The sequence below is a fragment of the Streptopelia decaocto genome (assembly GCF_964273445.1).
Source record: "Streptopelia decaocto genome assembly, chromosome: 13".
Lineage (NCBI taxonomy): Eukaryota > Metazoa > Chordata > Aves > Columbiformes > Columbidae > Streptopelia > Streptopelia decaocto.
In genome coordinates this window covers 9,877,837-9,892,704 of record NC_138668.1, presented here as the reverse complement: position 1 = coordinate 9,892,704, position 14,868 = coordinate 9,877,837, and the positions used below count along the sequence as shown (strand labels likewise).

At 42.5% G+C, this 14,868-nt stretch overlaps 1 protein-coding gene across 7 annotated transcripts in view; it reads left to right on the top strand.

The window, feature by feature from the left end:
- Positions 1–135: 135 nt before the first annotated feature.
- Positions 136–14,868, top strand: part of DNAAF8 (dynein axonemal assembly factor 8) — an 88,212-nt gene continuing 73,479 nt past the window's right edge. For 6 of the 7 annotated variants that reach the window (XM_082064265.1, XM_082064266.1, XM_082064264.1 and 3 more), the window contains exons 1-10: positions 175–290; positions 2,072–2,231; positions 5,135–5,248; positions 6,070–6,555; positions 7,971–8,067; positions 8,513–8,654; positions 9,604–9,750; positions 10,579–10,644; positions 12,855–13,226; positions 14,315–14,474. In XM_082064265.1, the coding sequence (XP_081920391.1) occupies positions 2,085–2,231; positions 5,135–5,248; positions 6,070–6,555; positions 7,971–8,067; positions 8,513–8,654; positions 9,604–9,750; positions 10,579–10,644; positions 12,855–13,226; positions 14,315–14,474 (1,731 nt within the window). In that variant the 5' untranslated portion in view covers positions 175–290; positions 2,072–2,084. The other variant, XM_082064263.1, reaches the window with a different exon arrangement.

Sequence of the window (14,868 nt, the reverse complement as noted above, 5' to 3'; positions counted from 1 at the left end):
AAGCCCAAGAACAGACGCCGAGACAGCAAAGGCTCCGCCTACCGCGGCGCCGAGCCAATACACAGCGCCGCTGTGAGGAGACGGGGCGAAGGACAGCCAATAGAACGCAGGATCCACGCGAGGGCGGGCGGTTCTAGCAGGAGGGGCGGACCGGAGCCGGTGGCTGAGGTACGGTGGGAAATAAACTGTACCACAAGTGATACGGGCAGGCGGAGCGACGATCGCGGACGCCTCAGAGCTGCGTTGTTGCTGACTGGCCCCTCGTGTTTTTTCTTCATCTTACAAGTCACGTCGGTTTTTTCTTCAACTTATAAGTCATGTCGGTTCGCTTTACCCCGCTGCCAGAACCTCAGGCCGGGGCGGGGGCGGTTCTCGGAGGCGCCCGGGTGGGTGCTGTGAGTGAGGGGAAGGGGCGGTGCAGGGACGGGGGTCTCGCGGCGGGGAACGGCGCCGGGCCGGGAGCGCGCGCAGCCGCCGGCCGCGTTGCCATGGCGACGGAGGCGTTGGCTCAGCTGCGCGTGCGCCGCCGGGCCGCCATTTTGGTGCCTGTCAGGGGCGTCTGTCAGCGGGTGTCCCCTCCGTGTCCCCCTCGCACTGCGGGTCCCGAGCCCTGTCGGTGTGGTGTGGCCGGCGCTGAGGGCAGGGGTTGGCTCATGCTGCGGCCTGCCCGTGAATACCGCCCCGAAGTGAGGGGGTGTTTCCCGCCATTGCTTTCATCTTCCTGGCTTCTCCGTTGCACCCGTACAGCGAGGCTCCCCAGAGCGATGTGACAGGACATATCAGTTCTAGTGACATGGCGAAGCTCAGGATTTCACGTCTCAATCAGCCCAAGCTCTCCAGAATGTGCCATTTGTGTTATAGCTCTCTAACAAGCCTGCACTTTGTTTTAAACATAGAGCACTGCTTGCTCCCAGAGAAGATACGGGATTAGATGACTAATAAATCAGATGCAGTATAGGATCCTTGCCCATGGGAGACTGACCTCTCAAGCTGGCAGAGGGAGCCACAGCAGGCAGTTTGGTTTGATCTGCACGGGACTCCCCTTGCCCTTGGCAACTTCCGCTTGCTGTCAGAGTACAGCACTCCAGCCCACTTTACCTCAATCAGATCCACGGGTTGTCTCACATGAACAAAGCCACCACTCTACAGATACGGCATATGAAGTATATTGCAAAGGTGCTTTGCAAGTTGTATACTTCCCAGGGCGTGAGATGAGTTTCACTTCATGTTTAGAGTGTTGTTGGTTCATGCCAATGCAAATAATAATGACACTCTAATCATATGAACAGTTATTTCAGTACTGAATAACATGCAGTCACAAACCTCTTAACCTTTCTTGCCAAACAAATTATTTACTCTCATGTTTGATTCCCCAGGAAACCATGCAATAGTGGCATAAAATTTTAAAAGCAAAGGTTTTCCATGAGGAGTAATTGTCTAACTTGTGAGTACAGCAGTAGTCCCTACTGTATTGTCTTGACTCCTTGTGCATATCAAGGAAAATACAAGGAAAGAGTATACTTTGTAAACGCTTTGAGAGGTCAGAATCCAAAAGCATGCCTACTCTCAACTATTTTTATACAGATTCAATGAAAAAAAAGAAAACATAAACATTTCGTATATCATTTGAGCAGTGAGGAGGGGAGCGTGAGACAAAAAGGAACAGGGAGAAAAGAGCAGCTGAGAGAGAGGTGTCCAGCTCGCCTTTGCTGTGTACTTTCCCTCCCTATAGGCAGGGAGAACGTGCTTTTCTGAGAACACAGTTACCAGTCAGTCTGGCTAAGAGTCCCCAGAACACTTTATAAATGAGGGGATAAAGTGCCCCTCATGTGGCCCTGGTTCTGGGTGTACATGATGAGCAGGGCAGAAAGCTCTCAGCCCTCTGGACTCAGGTGGGAAGGAACAACTCCAGAAATGCAGGTTTTATTGTTCACCGCTGACAGTGAAAACCCTGGCAGTGCTGAGAATTGTGCTGACCCTGAATGCGTGTGCTTTGTTCTTGCTTTGTACTGTTGTTGTCCCTTGTGCTCTTTGTGAGGTGTACTTATGCTCATCTTTTATGTGATTGAAGGGAAGCTGTTTGAATGGCCTCAGAAGAGCAAAGTGAGGATACAGAGCATCTATCTGAGCCTCCTGCAGCTCCTGTTCAGAGTAATAGAACGTTTCAATGGGGAGCCATACTTGCTGCAGTGAAAGATCAGCTCCCATCTCTGGACTCTGACACCTCCACAGTAAGCACTGGAACCTACCTTTCTTTCTCACTGTGTTTTAGAAAAACCTCTCAAAAGAAAGAGAAAGTCACCTTAGCCAGGCATTTCTGAGTATGTAGCATGGTATCCTTGATGAGCTACTTGTTGTGGCAACAGTGACACTGTACATTAATCCACAGCCTTCTGGGTTCTCTGATTGTCAATGTAATTGCCGTCTCCTCTCCCTGTATTCTTTGTAACCTGAAAATGGGACTGATTTCTCCAGACAATGTGTATTCCTAGGTTGGGAAGAGGAGGGTAATGGGCATCTTGCAGAATGAGCCTGCATTTCTTCTTAGTTTGGTCAGTTGAAAATACAGTATGAAAGACACATACAGCTTATATAAAATGAAATTATAATGTTTTATGCTTGAGAGTATTATACTATTCATTCTAATGATGTACTTGCCAGACAGTAAGCCTCTTTTTCTGGATATGAGAATCACAGGAAAGCAATATTCCTGAAGACACTGTGGTCCACGGGAAAAGGCATTTGGCAGATATTTCAATCCTGGATTTGGCTTTTTTCCCTGCCTGTAATTCTCCACAAACCATGTTGCCTTTTTGTGCTTCAATTCTACCTGCAAAGAAGCAAAATGCCCCTAACCTTTTAATATAAAGCATAGGATTGCTAGATATTGTGCAGCATTCTTCACCATTACGATATTTTTACTTGCTGGGTCTTCGTGTCTGGGACAGGCTGCCTCTTGGCTGCTAAAGATCTCTGTTCACAGGACAGCAACAATCTGGTGGAAATAAAAAAAGTGCCTGCCTCTCTAGTCCAAGATGCTAGCTCTGGCATTGACTTTTCCAAGGCAATAACGTGTCTCAAGGCTCAATTATTAGTGGCCTTTTGTCCAGATCAGAATATTTTGTTAACTGTCAAACATGTATGCACTTGAAAAAATATTTTTGAACACTTAAAGGATATATTTTATTCTTAGTGTGGCCGTTAATGATACAAAGGGAGTCCTGTGAGCAATGAAGGAGCCAGAAAGGCCTCCATGGGGTATTTATTACTTATTATTAGTCAGTCATCAGAAGCAGTTTGGTCTAGTGCATGAAGTGTTGATACAGATTCCATGACTTGTTTTCTGCACCTGGCTCTAACACTAGCATTTTGGACAAATTGTATTGCCTCACTGTTTCTCAGTTCCCCTCTACCTACATTCTGGTTTAGTTACTTAAAACAACCATTGCATTTTAATATGTGTCTATATAGTATAGATTATGCCCAACACTCTGAAGTTATTTTTAGGCATTCTTGTTGTATAATTTTACAATAAGATTAAGATGGAGAGAAAGCTTTGTACTTCCATGCCAAATATCATTCTATAACTCTTCAATCACATTGAACATGTTTTTACTTATAAATAATCTCCCAGTTCCATGTTTCTATTACAAGTGGGAAAAATTTCCTGCTGAAGGAACTGAGGCAATCTGTTTGGCACTTACTTGCTACCCTTGATTTGCATTCAAAAGATCTGGTTGTATAATCCCTCTCCTGCTTAATATGAAACAGTGGCCTGCTGAGCCTGCAGTTTCAGTGCTGCACCTTTGTCCGAGTGGTTTCCACTTGTGTGAAGATACATTTGTGCATTTGAGATCTGTAGTCTCAATGGGCTGTGCTCCTGAATTTAAAAAAGGCACTGACAAATGAGTTTTATGCCCTGAAGTTCTTTCATTACCCTCACATGCAATTTATTAAGAGGAAGGAAGTTCTGTTGCAGTTTTCTTTGTGTTAGGAGAAATTAATTGTACCAGACAGACAGAATTCCCCAAAGTGTGAGTTAGTGAAAATGTCCACTTGCAAAACAAGGGGACAAGCAGGAAATCTGTGTCCTGACTGCTGAGGGGGTGCTTGATCTCATTTTGGTGTCTATGCATAAGGATTTGTTTCAAATTTATATCTTATGTTCAGAAAAGAGATTTTCAAAACTATGTAACCTCTGTCCAAACAAATATCGATACCACTTCACGTTCTGAGTGGGTGTGTGTGTCATGGCCCTGATTGCAATCACAAGCCTTCATGGCCCTTACCAGCCTCACCTGGGTCTCCCACCTGCATGCCCAGAAGCTCTATTTAAGCTCGGTGCTGAGCCTTCACTCTTTGTCTGAGTTTTGTTGGAGGAGCACTGATTTTTAGTTGCAGTTATGGTTGGTCTGGACCAGAGCTGCCAAAGTGTTTTTCACCGGGGGCTGTATCTGCTGCTACTCCTATATTTCTACAGTCCTAAAATTACATTCTGCCCTTTGAAGGCAACCGTGAAGCAGATGTGGCCCCAGTAAAAATAAGTTGGGCACCCTGGTCTAGGCTTCTACCTGTGAATTGGCTTTTAGGCGTGATCTTTGACCTGCCTCATCACCACAACCTTGCCTTATAACCTCGGTTCTTCACTCAATCTGGTAACTAGCTCTGGTCTGTTCTGCTTATTAGTCTTAGGTGTTGTGGGACTGGGCTTTGGCTGGTGAGGCTTTTGCCTTTCCAGTTATGTGCTGCTGCTTCCCTTAGGGAGCAGCCCTGCTCTTGTTATTCTGTGATGGTGAGTGAGGTAATACAAAGAATCACTTGGGAGTTAGAGAACTTGCCCACTTTGGTCATTACTTTGCTTCAGAGGGATGTTAGTCATCAGCCTTCTTGGTGATTCAATGTTTTATGGGGTTTTTACAATTATAGCTTGCTCAAATGTTGGGTCACTGTAAGACAGCCTAAGTTATTGAGTGTTGGGCCATCAAACTGTCTAGTGAAGATGCACCTGCAGAAGAAATTCTTGTCTCTGAACTTCAGTCAAGTGGTAACATAGGGTTTGTCACTGCAAAACAGATATTTAGGTGAGCATTGTAGTCTCTCATTTAATTTTTCTCTCTCTTTTTTTTGTTTACAGTCTGATTGTGAGAGTGATGGGGAGCTTTTCATTTTCCAGCGGGAGCAACCGAACTTAATTCCTGACCTGTCGGAAGAACTGATGGAGTTTTCCCTGGAAGACTCAAACATGCAGGTTGTTGACTGCTGTGCACAGGCTGAGCTGCTGTAACCCCACTCTTCTGATTGTCTCCAGTGGGGGTAGCTGCTGTTCATTTGAGCTATTTACCTGAATTGTGTGATAGAAGAGCATGGTCCCTAGTACTTTCTCCCACTAGAGACTAGATCTTTCTGTTCATACAGTGACCTTTTAAAGTTTTCTGGTTTTGAGATTTTTTGACCTTTTTTGGCCCATCTCCTTGTAGTTTCTATTGTTGTCCTTTTTTTTTTTTTTTTTTTTTTTCCCCCTGTGTGCTGACGCTGTGCAATGACTCCTAAAGTTTTCAGGTTTTAAATAGTTTCAGTTACCATTTTACATATCTAGAAAATGTAGAATTAGTTAGGTCAGTGAGTCCTTAGTAAGGAGGAAGAGTATGAAGTTTATCCCTTGACCAGCTTTTCTGAGATAAAATGATTATGTTGTGTCTGCAGTGATGAAGACTGGGCACCATTGGAAGCTGGCAGAGAAGCCAACTGACCCTATTGTTTCATCATGGGAAGACTAACTTACTGTGCTGTTTTTCCATTTGTTTATCTTGCTATAAGAAATATCATATGATGAACAGATGTAAGGGAAATTAATTTCAAAGATGTTTAATACTTCCTGAAGTTAGACTTTGAAAAGTAAACAGTCTTACTATTTTCCATGATGGATACGATGTGTGTTGTTACCAGATGGTGTCTGAGTTGGAGCTGCTATCTGCCAATCACTTTGTTTTGCTTTACTGTCATGTTCTAAAGCTTAGTGAGATGTGACTTTCTGCATGTGTGTATTTTTTCTACCTGTAACAAATGCAGGAAACAGGAAGGCACCCATGGGAGGTCTGGAATGAAGATCTGGAAAGTTTTGGTGTTCAGGTAAAAACAGATGGTGCCCAAGTCATTGCAAAAGATGATGTAGAAATTATTAAAGATGAGACTCCAAATCTTGCCAGCCATACTGAAGATATTTCAAGCCAAAAGGGAGCTGGTTTTGAAGAGTCTCTTGCAGATCCCACAGATCACATTGAAGAGAAAGAACTGGACAGGAAGCAGACCAGGGAAAGAGGAAACTCTTGGCTTAAAACAGCATTGTCTGTGGAAGAGCTAGACAGTCAGAAAGAGAGAAGAAAGCTGATAGAGACAAAAATACTCTCCAAAGTATTTCTGGAACCATTACCAGGCTGCCCAGAGCTAGACGTGAAGCCTCCCTCACATGGCATTAGCAACAGTCTAGAAAGATTTTCTAAACAGGAAACCTCCTCAGATGATCATCTTCAAGAACTAACTCATTTATCATTTCGGGTAAGTGGCCCAAGTAAGTGGTTTCGGGGAGTGCTGCTCGAGGGGTAGAGGGCACAGTCATGTCTTACAGAATCCTGCTAAAACAAAGAACTGAAATGTCAAATTCTGCACCCACCACAGCCACCTTTGTTGCTTTCATTGTTGTCCTGAGTTTGGGTTTTGTTTGGTCATGTGCTATACAAGCTACCAACAAACTACCTTTGTCTCGTAGGGCTGTTGTTGAAAGCCCGTAATGGTAGGAAAAGCCATGGGCCTGCAGTGTGGTTCATGGTCTCATTCAGGAAAACCAACCATGACATCTGTGGGAACTCTCCTGGTCCCAGGCAGGCCTTGCATAAAAACAGTGACCTTTTCAGCCTTCTGGTATCTTGCTTTTCCTGGGGAAAGAGAGGAAGGAAAAGGCTGCAGGCCTCACTTCTGAGAACTAGAAAGCCAGAAGTCTCTCTCATGTTAGTGGTAGTGAGGAGTTCTCAGCATTATTCAGGATCAGAATATGTATGCTTGGTCTTGTATCAAGGCATCTTTTCATCTGTTTTACTATCTCTGGTAGTTTTCTGTAGCCTATATCAAAAGGGTTCATAATTGTCTGAGAAGAAGCCTCAGCAGAACTGGATGAAGTAGCTGGAAGGAGGCACTATCCAAAGAGATAACAGTAAATGTATTCCTTTTGTTACAGCACTTCCTTGGGGAACTGCTTAAAGCAAGCTGGCAGTGTAGTTAGGGGCATCATCTTTTGGAGACAGTGAAAGGCTGAGGAAAGGTACTTAGAGGGATGGACAGAGAGAAGTAAAATATGTGGAGATCTGGTACTGTGGGTTTGAGAGATCAAGGAGAGTACTTGCTGTTGGAAAGATACTTCACCATGCAAATGCATGTGGAAGACTGAGCCATGTGAAGGACATAACAAAGTTATAGCCCATCCTATAGCACGAAGGGTCAGGTGGATATTGAGGGTGGATCTATGCTTCTCCTTTTAAGGAGCTGTCAGTTCAGGCTATTCTAGAAACATCTTCTAGACTTTGCAGTTTCAAGTGTGGAAGGAGGAGGTACTCTACCTTTTTTTTTTATATTTGAATGAATGTTGGTTAATCCTTCACTGATTTCTCATAGTAACTATACTGTACTTGCCCATGCTAGATGTGCAGAGCCTTGGCAATGATGTGAGGCAAGCTGTGTTCAAACAGTAAATATCCTTTTATTAGTCATGCCGTGTCTGAAGTGACACACTGGTTCATCTACTGGCAAGTGACACTGCTGGAGATAAGTAAGGTGAAATTCAATGCCATTTGTGTGTTTATATGTGGTGGAAAAATCTGATGGAGTTTATTCAAAGAATGTGAGTCAAAGAAACTTTTATTTTGTAGCAGTCTCTTGAGACTGAATTTTCCACCACGTTTTGGCTTGTCTTCTTTCAGAATATTGAGAAATGGGATCTAGACAAGATTCTTGAGGAGCTGAAGCAGCGGAAAGATAACACTCACGCAGAAGTTGCTTTCTCCCCACCAGATCATGGTAACACTGCTAAATTAATACCAACTTTGCTGAAAAATGTATAAATATAAATAAAATTCAGGTTCCTGTGTTTAAGTCATTCCCTGCAGCATCATCTTGAATGTTGAAATTGAGGTGGGTTTTTTAATGCCTCTGTATAAATATTTTTAATTAAGCTTCCCTCAAGATTTCATCTTGCTTGTGTAGCTTGAAATCAGTGCCTTGTGACTTGTCATGGCCTAAGAGTGAATTGAACAAGAAGGATGAAGGTTTGAAGTTAGAGCCAGATGCCAGTCGTGTCTTTATCCTTCCTCTGACAGGCTGTAGAGAGAGGGACAATGTGAAAGTGGGGAAGGGCTATATTGGATGATCTCGTGGCAGAAGACTGCAACTGGTGATTTTTTTTTTTTTGCTTGTTTGTTTGTGGGGTTTTTTTGGTGTGTTTTTTTTGTTTGTTCTTCCACAGATACCTTCAGGATTAGGTCTGAAAATCAGCTCATGAAACAGCTAGAAGAGTTGTGTGCCAGGCAGTCCAGGACAGTGTCTCCACTCTGCAGGTGGCCGTCATCCAAGCTGTCCTCCTTTCAAGAACAGCAGGAAAATAAGAAGTAGGTCCTTTTCTGTCATATACACTAGGTAATTATGGTTGGCAGTGGGGATACCTGGAAATTTGTGTTCTGTAAGTGCTTTTCTCTTTATCCTCTGCAGAAAGCTAATATAGTAGTTGAAACACGCTACAGGGATGTTAAAGGGGAAAACTAAGGCTCATTCATGTACATTTAATGATAAACAGTGTCCTGCCACCTTAACATTGTCCATCAACCACCACTTTTGTCTGGACCTTACAAGATAGTTGGGACAAATGAGAAAAGCAGGAAAACAATGCTGAGCAAATTATCATGGCCACACTTCTTGTCATATAGGGTACCAGGTTGTCTTACCAGAACCTCAATTTAGCTAAAATATACAGGATTATTTTTGTAGGTATTGATGGAGATGTCAGTGCATCTTAGAGGGTTCTGTGTGAAGAAAGTGGATTTCCAGACTGTTCAGAGAGAACAACATCAATAGTGGCAGCTCAGAGGAACCAACAGTGAAACAAGCCAGTCAAGCAGAAGGTGCAATGAGGATACTTTTCCAGAACAGGGAGTGCCATGAAGATTTTAACTTTGTTATGATCTGAAGGATGAAATAGAATTGCGAAAGGAGGTAGAGAGGAAAAAGGGACCTGTTTTTACTGATTTACACCGGGTTTTTAAAATCTGTAAGCTCTTTGGTACCATAGCTGCCTGCCTTTGTTCTATAGAATTATTTGACGTTGCCAGTTTTCAGGAGATATTCCTCATTGTGCTGCCTGGGATCTGTATTCCTTGGGGGAAGCTGAATCTTTGAGTTCAGCTTTCTAAGGTGGTAGAGAGTAGGCAGGAGTTTGAATCTATACAGTAGCCAAGGACAAAGCTCTTTTCACTATCCAATTTTGATCATAATCCACACCCTGCAGGACTTCTTGTCTGGATAAGGCAGAGGACATGCTTAAACAGTGTTTTCTGTACTTAGGGATGTGGCCTTCATATCAGCTTCACAAAATTCTCGAAGGATGGACATGATGAGATTACAGTACCCGCCAGAACCTGTAACTGTGTACATAGATTTAAGAGATGCTAAACCACAGAAGTCAGTAACATCGGCTGATGAGAAACTAAGGTAAATTCTGGGTTTATTTTTAGTGAGAAGTAAGTAACGAAAACTAGGAAACTGAAACCTCCTTTCCACATCTCATACTTGTGAAATGTAACTTTAAAAGTGTTTTCTTCCACACCTCTGTGACTTTAGTAGGAAGGCATAGCTGCTATCTGAGCACAGACAGTCTCAGGAGAGAATAACTTGTCTCAGAACACATGAATGTGTGGGGATGCAGGCAGCACAGAAAGGACATGCAAATCATTCAGGGAAATAACATTTAGAAAGTTTCCATCCATAAAAGAGTGGGCAGTGACTGCAAAGCTGTGCTACAGCTGTCTGAGTTGGGCCAGCATTCTGACAGCTGTGTGTACAAAATGCACATCCTTCACTCCAATCCTGGCAAGAAACTGTAGGTGCTGATTTCTGCCTCCTGTGTGATAAGAGGGGCTTATATAGTCAGTTATGAGAAGCCAAATTCTTCTCAAACTGCAACAGATTCTGGCAAATGTCTTCTCCCTGAGAGCTAATGGTGTCTGAGGTAGCTGTTTGCTCCCTTCTCAGAACGTATGTTTGCTGCTTCAAGGGGCTGAAGAAAACAGTCACTGGAAGAAACCTTGTAGTTAATAAGTCTCTAATAGTCGTTGCTAAACAGCTAACATATTTTGATATAGTTGCTTGATTTTTTTAATTGCTAGAGTAATAGTGCGAAGAACTATCCATAATACTGGATACCTTCCTTGAAGGTATCTCTCTTTTTCATAATGGCTCTAAATTTGCATCCTAGCAGTGATGAAAAGCCAAAATTCAGCTGGAACAGAGTTAACTAATGTAGTCTAATTTGTTTTATAGTGCAAGTGACAGCTCCAGTGAAGAGGAAGAGACTATGACAATTAAGGACCAAGCAGAAAGGAGAATGTAAGATTTTTACTAGGACCCTAGTTTAAATGATACCATGTTCATTTTCTCTGAAGTAAAATAATTGTGCTAACAGTGATTACAGTGAGGGCCTGCCTACTGAAATATCAGCATTCCTGGTCTTTGCAGAAAAAAACCCTAAGTAGTAATAATGAAAGTGCTTCAATCTGTCCCTAGGAGATCACTCTTTTCTTGTGGCATGGTAAAGATACTAAAGCTAGAAGATAGTTGTTGATCCTTGAGGCAGTATAGCACCTTGCTCCTGTACAGCTGCATGGAAACGGCTCAAAAGACAAATAGAGCAGACTTGGGTGGCTGCAGAACCTGAATCTTTCTCCAGACATGTTTGAGTGACACAAGAACTGTTTTTTAAATGACTCAGAAACAAACTTTGAAAATTTTGTAGCGAGTTGACTCAGATAAACCTTTTTTTTTAGAAGTAATAAAATAGGTTAGAATAGATGTTGATTGAAAGAGAATATTGAATACAATGTGTGGGCAGGAATGCTCTCAATTCTCCTTAATTGCGGGGGAGAGGAAGAGGGGAAAGGGGAGAGGGTGTGATGGGTGGAATCCTAAACTGTAAATTCTTCAATATGCCCAGATGCCAGTCTTTTTCTGTTGCTAAACTCTGGGCTTGATTCATATCCGTAGGTTGATAGACATTTGTTTAATGTGAAGCAGATATGTCAAGCTTTAAACATCTTGGTGCATTTATGCTCTGGATTACATTTAGAAGTCTGAAGTGTGCAAGTTCACATTACAGCAGTGCAGAGGACAAGCAGAACATTTGTATTGTTGTGCCAGCCAATTATTCCGTTTCTACTTGTTTGAAAGATTAAATGATTCAGCAAGGAACAGAGCCTAAACACTCAATGTAATTTAGAACATCTAATCCCAAACCAGCATAAAGTAGGGGCACTCTTGGGGAACTCTGGCACTGATGCAAGTGTGGAAATTGCATCAGTGTAAATCTGGAGTGATGGGGGGCAGAGCTTAGCTGATTACATTTTGATTCATTTTAATGTTGCTGAAGAACATATAGAAAAATGAAATGCCTGGAAAATGTCGTTCAGTTCTGTTTTTAAGTAAGGAAGTCTCATGGTCTCAGGGCATGATCCTGGTCTTGTTCATGAGGGGTCAATGCCACTTGTACTCTTATCTGGGTGGGATTATTAATAGGGTTACATATTCTGTAGTACAATATACCTACATATTAGGGCCTTGGAGTGTTAGTTGTTTTGATCTCCAGGCACTCAGCCTAGAAAATACACTTCTGGTTTGTCTGTGGCCTACTCAGGTAGTCAGTGCCATCTCTAGCACTGTAGCAGAATGCTGCCCTCCTATACATGGCTCTCCTAAAATTAGCACTGCTTAGACGTAGTCCTTAGTGGTGCAGCCATCAGTGTGAAATGTTGATTTGATGGTACTGGATATGATGGCAGATGTGAGATCCTTAAGGAGAAAGGATCCTAAAGCATAGGTTTAGTTTAGGTAAGTACAGCAGTACAATGTATACTCATACGCACCACCTAACTGCACCATTAATACTCAACTAAATCTGTTACTCAGTCCATGTACTGCCATGAAAACAGTGTATATTATTTGCTCATAACCACCAGCTACAAATTGATGGTAGTCTTCCTGTAGCAGGTGACTCTGGAGACTCATCATTGAAGAGAACAGCAAGACAAAATAACCATATCTGCCCATTTTGTCATGATAGGACACTTCACAGCAGAGTGCTATCACAGTGTTGTGGTTGCTGACAGTTTAGCATTAACCTGGAGGAGAGATGGGTGAAATTAAGCCAAACACTAAAAATTAGAAGAACTTTTCTTCTGTATGTATTTGAATCCCAACCCCTGTATCCAAAGGAGACAAAAATCTGTAAACTGTAATTTCCGTGCCAACGTTATATTTGTTCAGGACTCTTCTGGTAGGTGTGTGTTGTGCCTGAAATGCAGAAGAGGTGAGGAAATTGCTAGTAAGATCAGTCTCATGTTCTGTCACTGCAGTGTTTTATGTGTTGCCTGTGTGCTGGTGCTGCCATTACCAATAGCTATTCTTTGTGTAGATGCCCAGTCCTCATTTTGAGCTGTCACTCCTATGAGAAGTTCCTCAGAATTTGAATGTATTCATATAATGCTCTATCTTGATTAAATCTGGGGTTTTTGGGACTTTTGTTTGTTTTGTTTTGTTTTTTTCAGGAGGAATTGCTCAGGGAAAAGCCTGCTACTGCAACAACTCCGTGCAGCCCAAAAAGAAGCCTCAGAACTTCTTCATAAAACATCTACCTTGACTGAAAATCTTGAAGGCATAAAAAATGGAAAGCCAGAAAGACTGGAAGATACAGGTTCCTCTAAAATAAAGGAAACTCAATACTTCAAAGTGAGGCAAGAGACAAATAAGATGATTCCCAGGAAAATGATGAGATTGAAACCAGAGGAAAAAAATACTCCCTTGTCAAGCTGTGGGGGCAATGGAGCTGACACAGAAAAAGAAAACAGAAAGGAAATTGAGGAGGTTCAACATCCAGGAAATGCTCCAGAGTCTCTTCTAACTGCCACTGAATTCCCAAGGTACCACACGGGGGGCTAGGGAGAAGGAAAAAAGGGATCGATTGAGGAAATAGCAGAGTTATTTGTGTGTCTACCTCCTTGGGCTTAGTTTAATGTAGTATGTTCTGCATAAGGTCTAATTTTAAAGTGAAATCAGGTGGTTGCCTTATGCACCTGCCCAGCTATTTGGGAGAGCTGCATTATACAGACTTTTCAAAGGTTATATTTTGTCTGCTATTTTCAGAGTGAAATTTAACATTTTGACTTTGACATATGAGCCCTTGAAAGAATTAGTATCTGCTTGCTCTAGAGACTATTACTTTTTCAGTGTTAAACAGTTGCCTGCCTTGCCACTTAAACACTTCAGCTGCTGTGTACTTGGTTTAAAAGGCAGATGGTTGGTTGCAAGTTTTTTTTTTCCTCTATGGGACTCCTGACATTAAAGCTCATTGCTTCCATCAGTTCCATAAAACTCCGTTTTGTCTACCTGTTAGCCTGCAACATGGGTGGCAGACCATGGCTTGGCAAGAATCTGGGTTATTTATTGTTGGTCAAAATAACTTTAATGAGCTTGTTTTTTTTGCTATTCTATTGTTGCGGCACCTGGGACTTGAAAAGTTAAGAAGAAATTGAACTTAATACTTGCCATGGAAATGGCAGATTAAAACTTTCTGCAGACAAAGTACAGAAAGATGGAAGGCCTTGGCTCGGGGCAAAATTGTCACTGTGTTATAGCAGATAGGAATGGGAAAGGAGTTAGACTGACAGTTTTGGTGTGGACATGGGAATGAAACATCCCAAGCATGCCTCCGCTTAATGGAGTTCTGGTCTCCAAGTAGATTGTTACCACTTATCCGAGCTTTGAGGTCTGCTTTTCTTTGTGTTTTGTGGTGGTTTTTTTTGAGAGGTGATTTCATCCAATGACAACTTCTTGTGTCCCCCCACAAACACCATAAGTACTTTCTAAATCTATTTTAGCCTTTCACGTCATGATTCACTGTCAAGTGTGTGGTATAAATATCAGCAAAAAGAAATGCAAACAGATGAACAAAGTTGCTTTTTCTCCCAAGTGAAAAGCTTAAGTGAAGCAGAATCTGTATATTTTTCAGGACAGAAGAAAGTAAAAGAGAGAGATCCCAAAAGGAAGAGCAGATGAAAGAGAGACACAGGAGACAGAGATTCCAGGAGCAGCTGGAGAGATTGCAGCCTCAGCTGTCGGTTACTGGAAAGCAGCCCATGGCAGAGAACACCCCTGTTTTGTTCCACATGGTTAGTAGTTCAATGTAGGACTGTCCCTTTCAGAATGGCTTCCTGGCCAAATGTATGTTCCTAGAAGCAAAAAGTAATTAACATTGCATTGTTTAAAATTGTTATGGAGCACCATTACCTGATGAGATGAGCAGTCCCACAGCTCTTGTCTCATGCTAATATAATATTTTTCTCACCTTTCCTGTGTGGGGAGTGTTCCCCTTACAGCTGCCCACCAGGCTTGATGTGTCAGGGTATGACAGGAGTCCTGGCTTGCTGGAGTCAGTGGGCTCCGTGTCATGGGAGCAAGACTTTCTCACCTGATTTTTCATAACTTTTTAGAAAAAGTGAAATATTTTTACTATCATACTGCTAAAGCAAAGCTTATGTTGAGTCCTTTTGGTTGTCTGTCCCT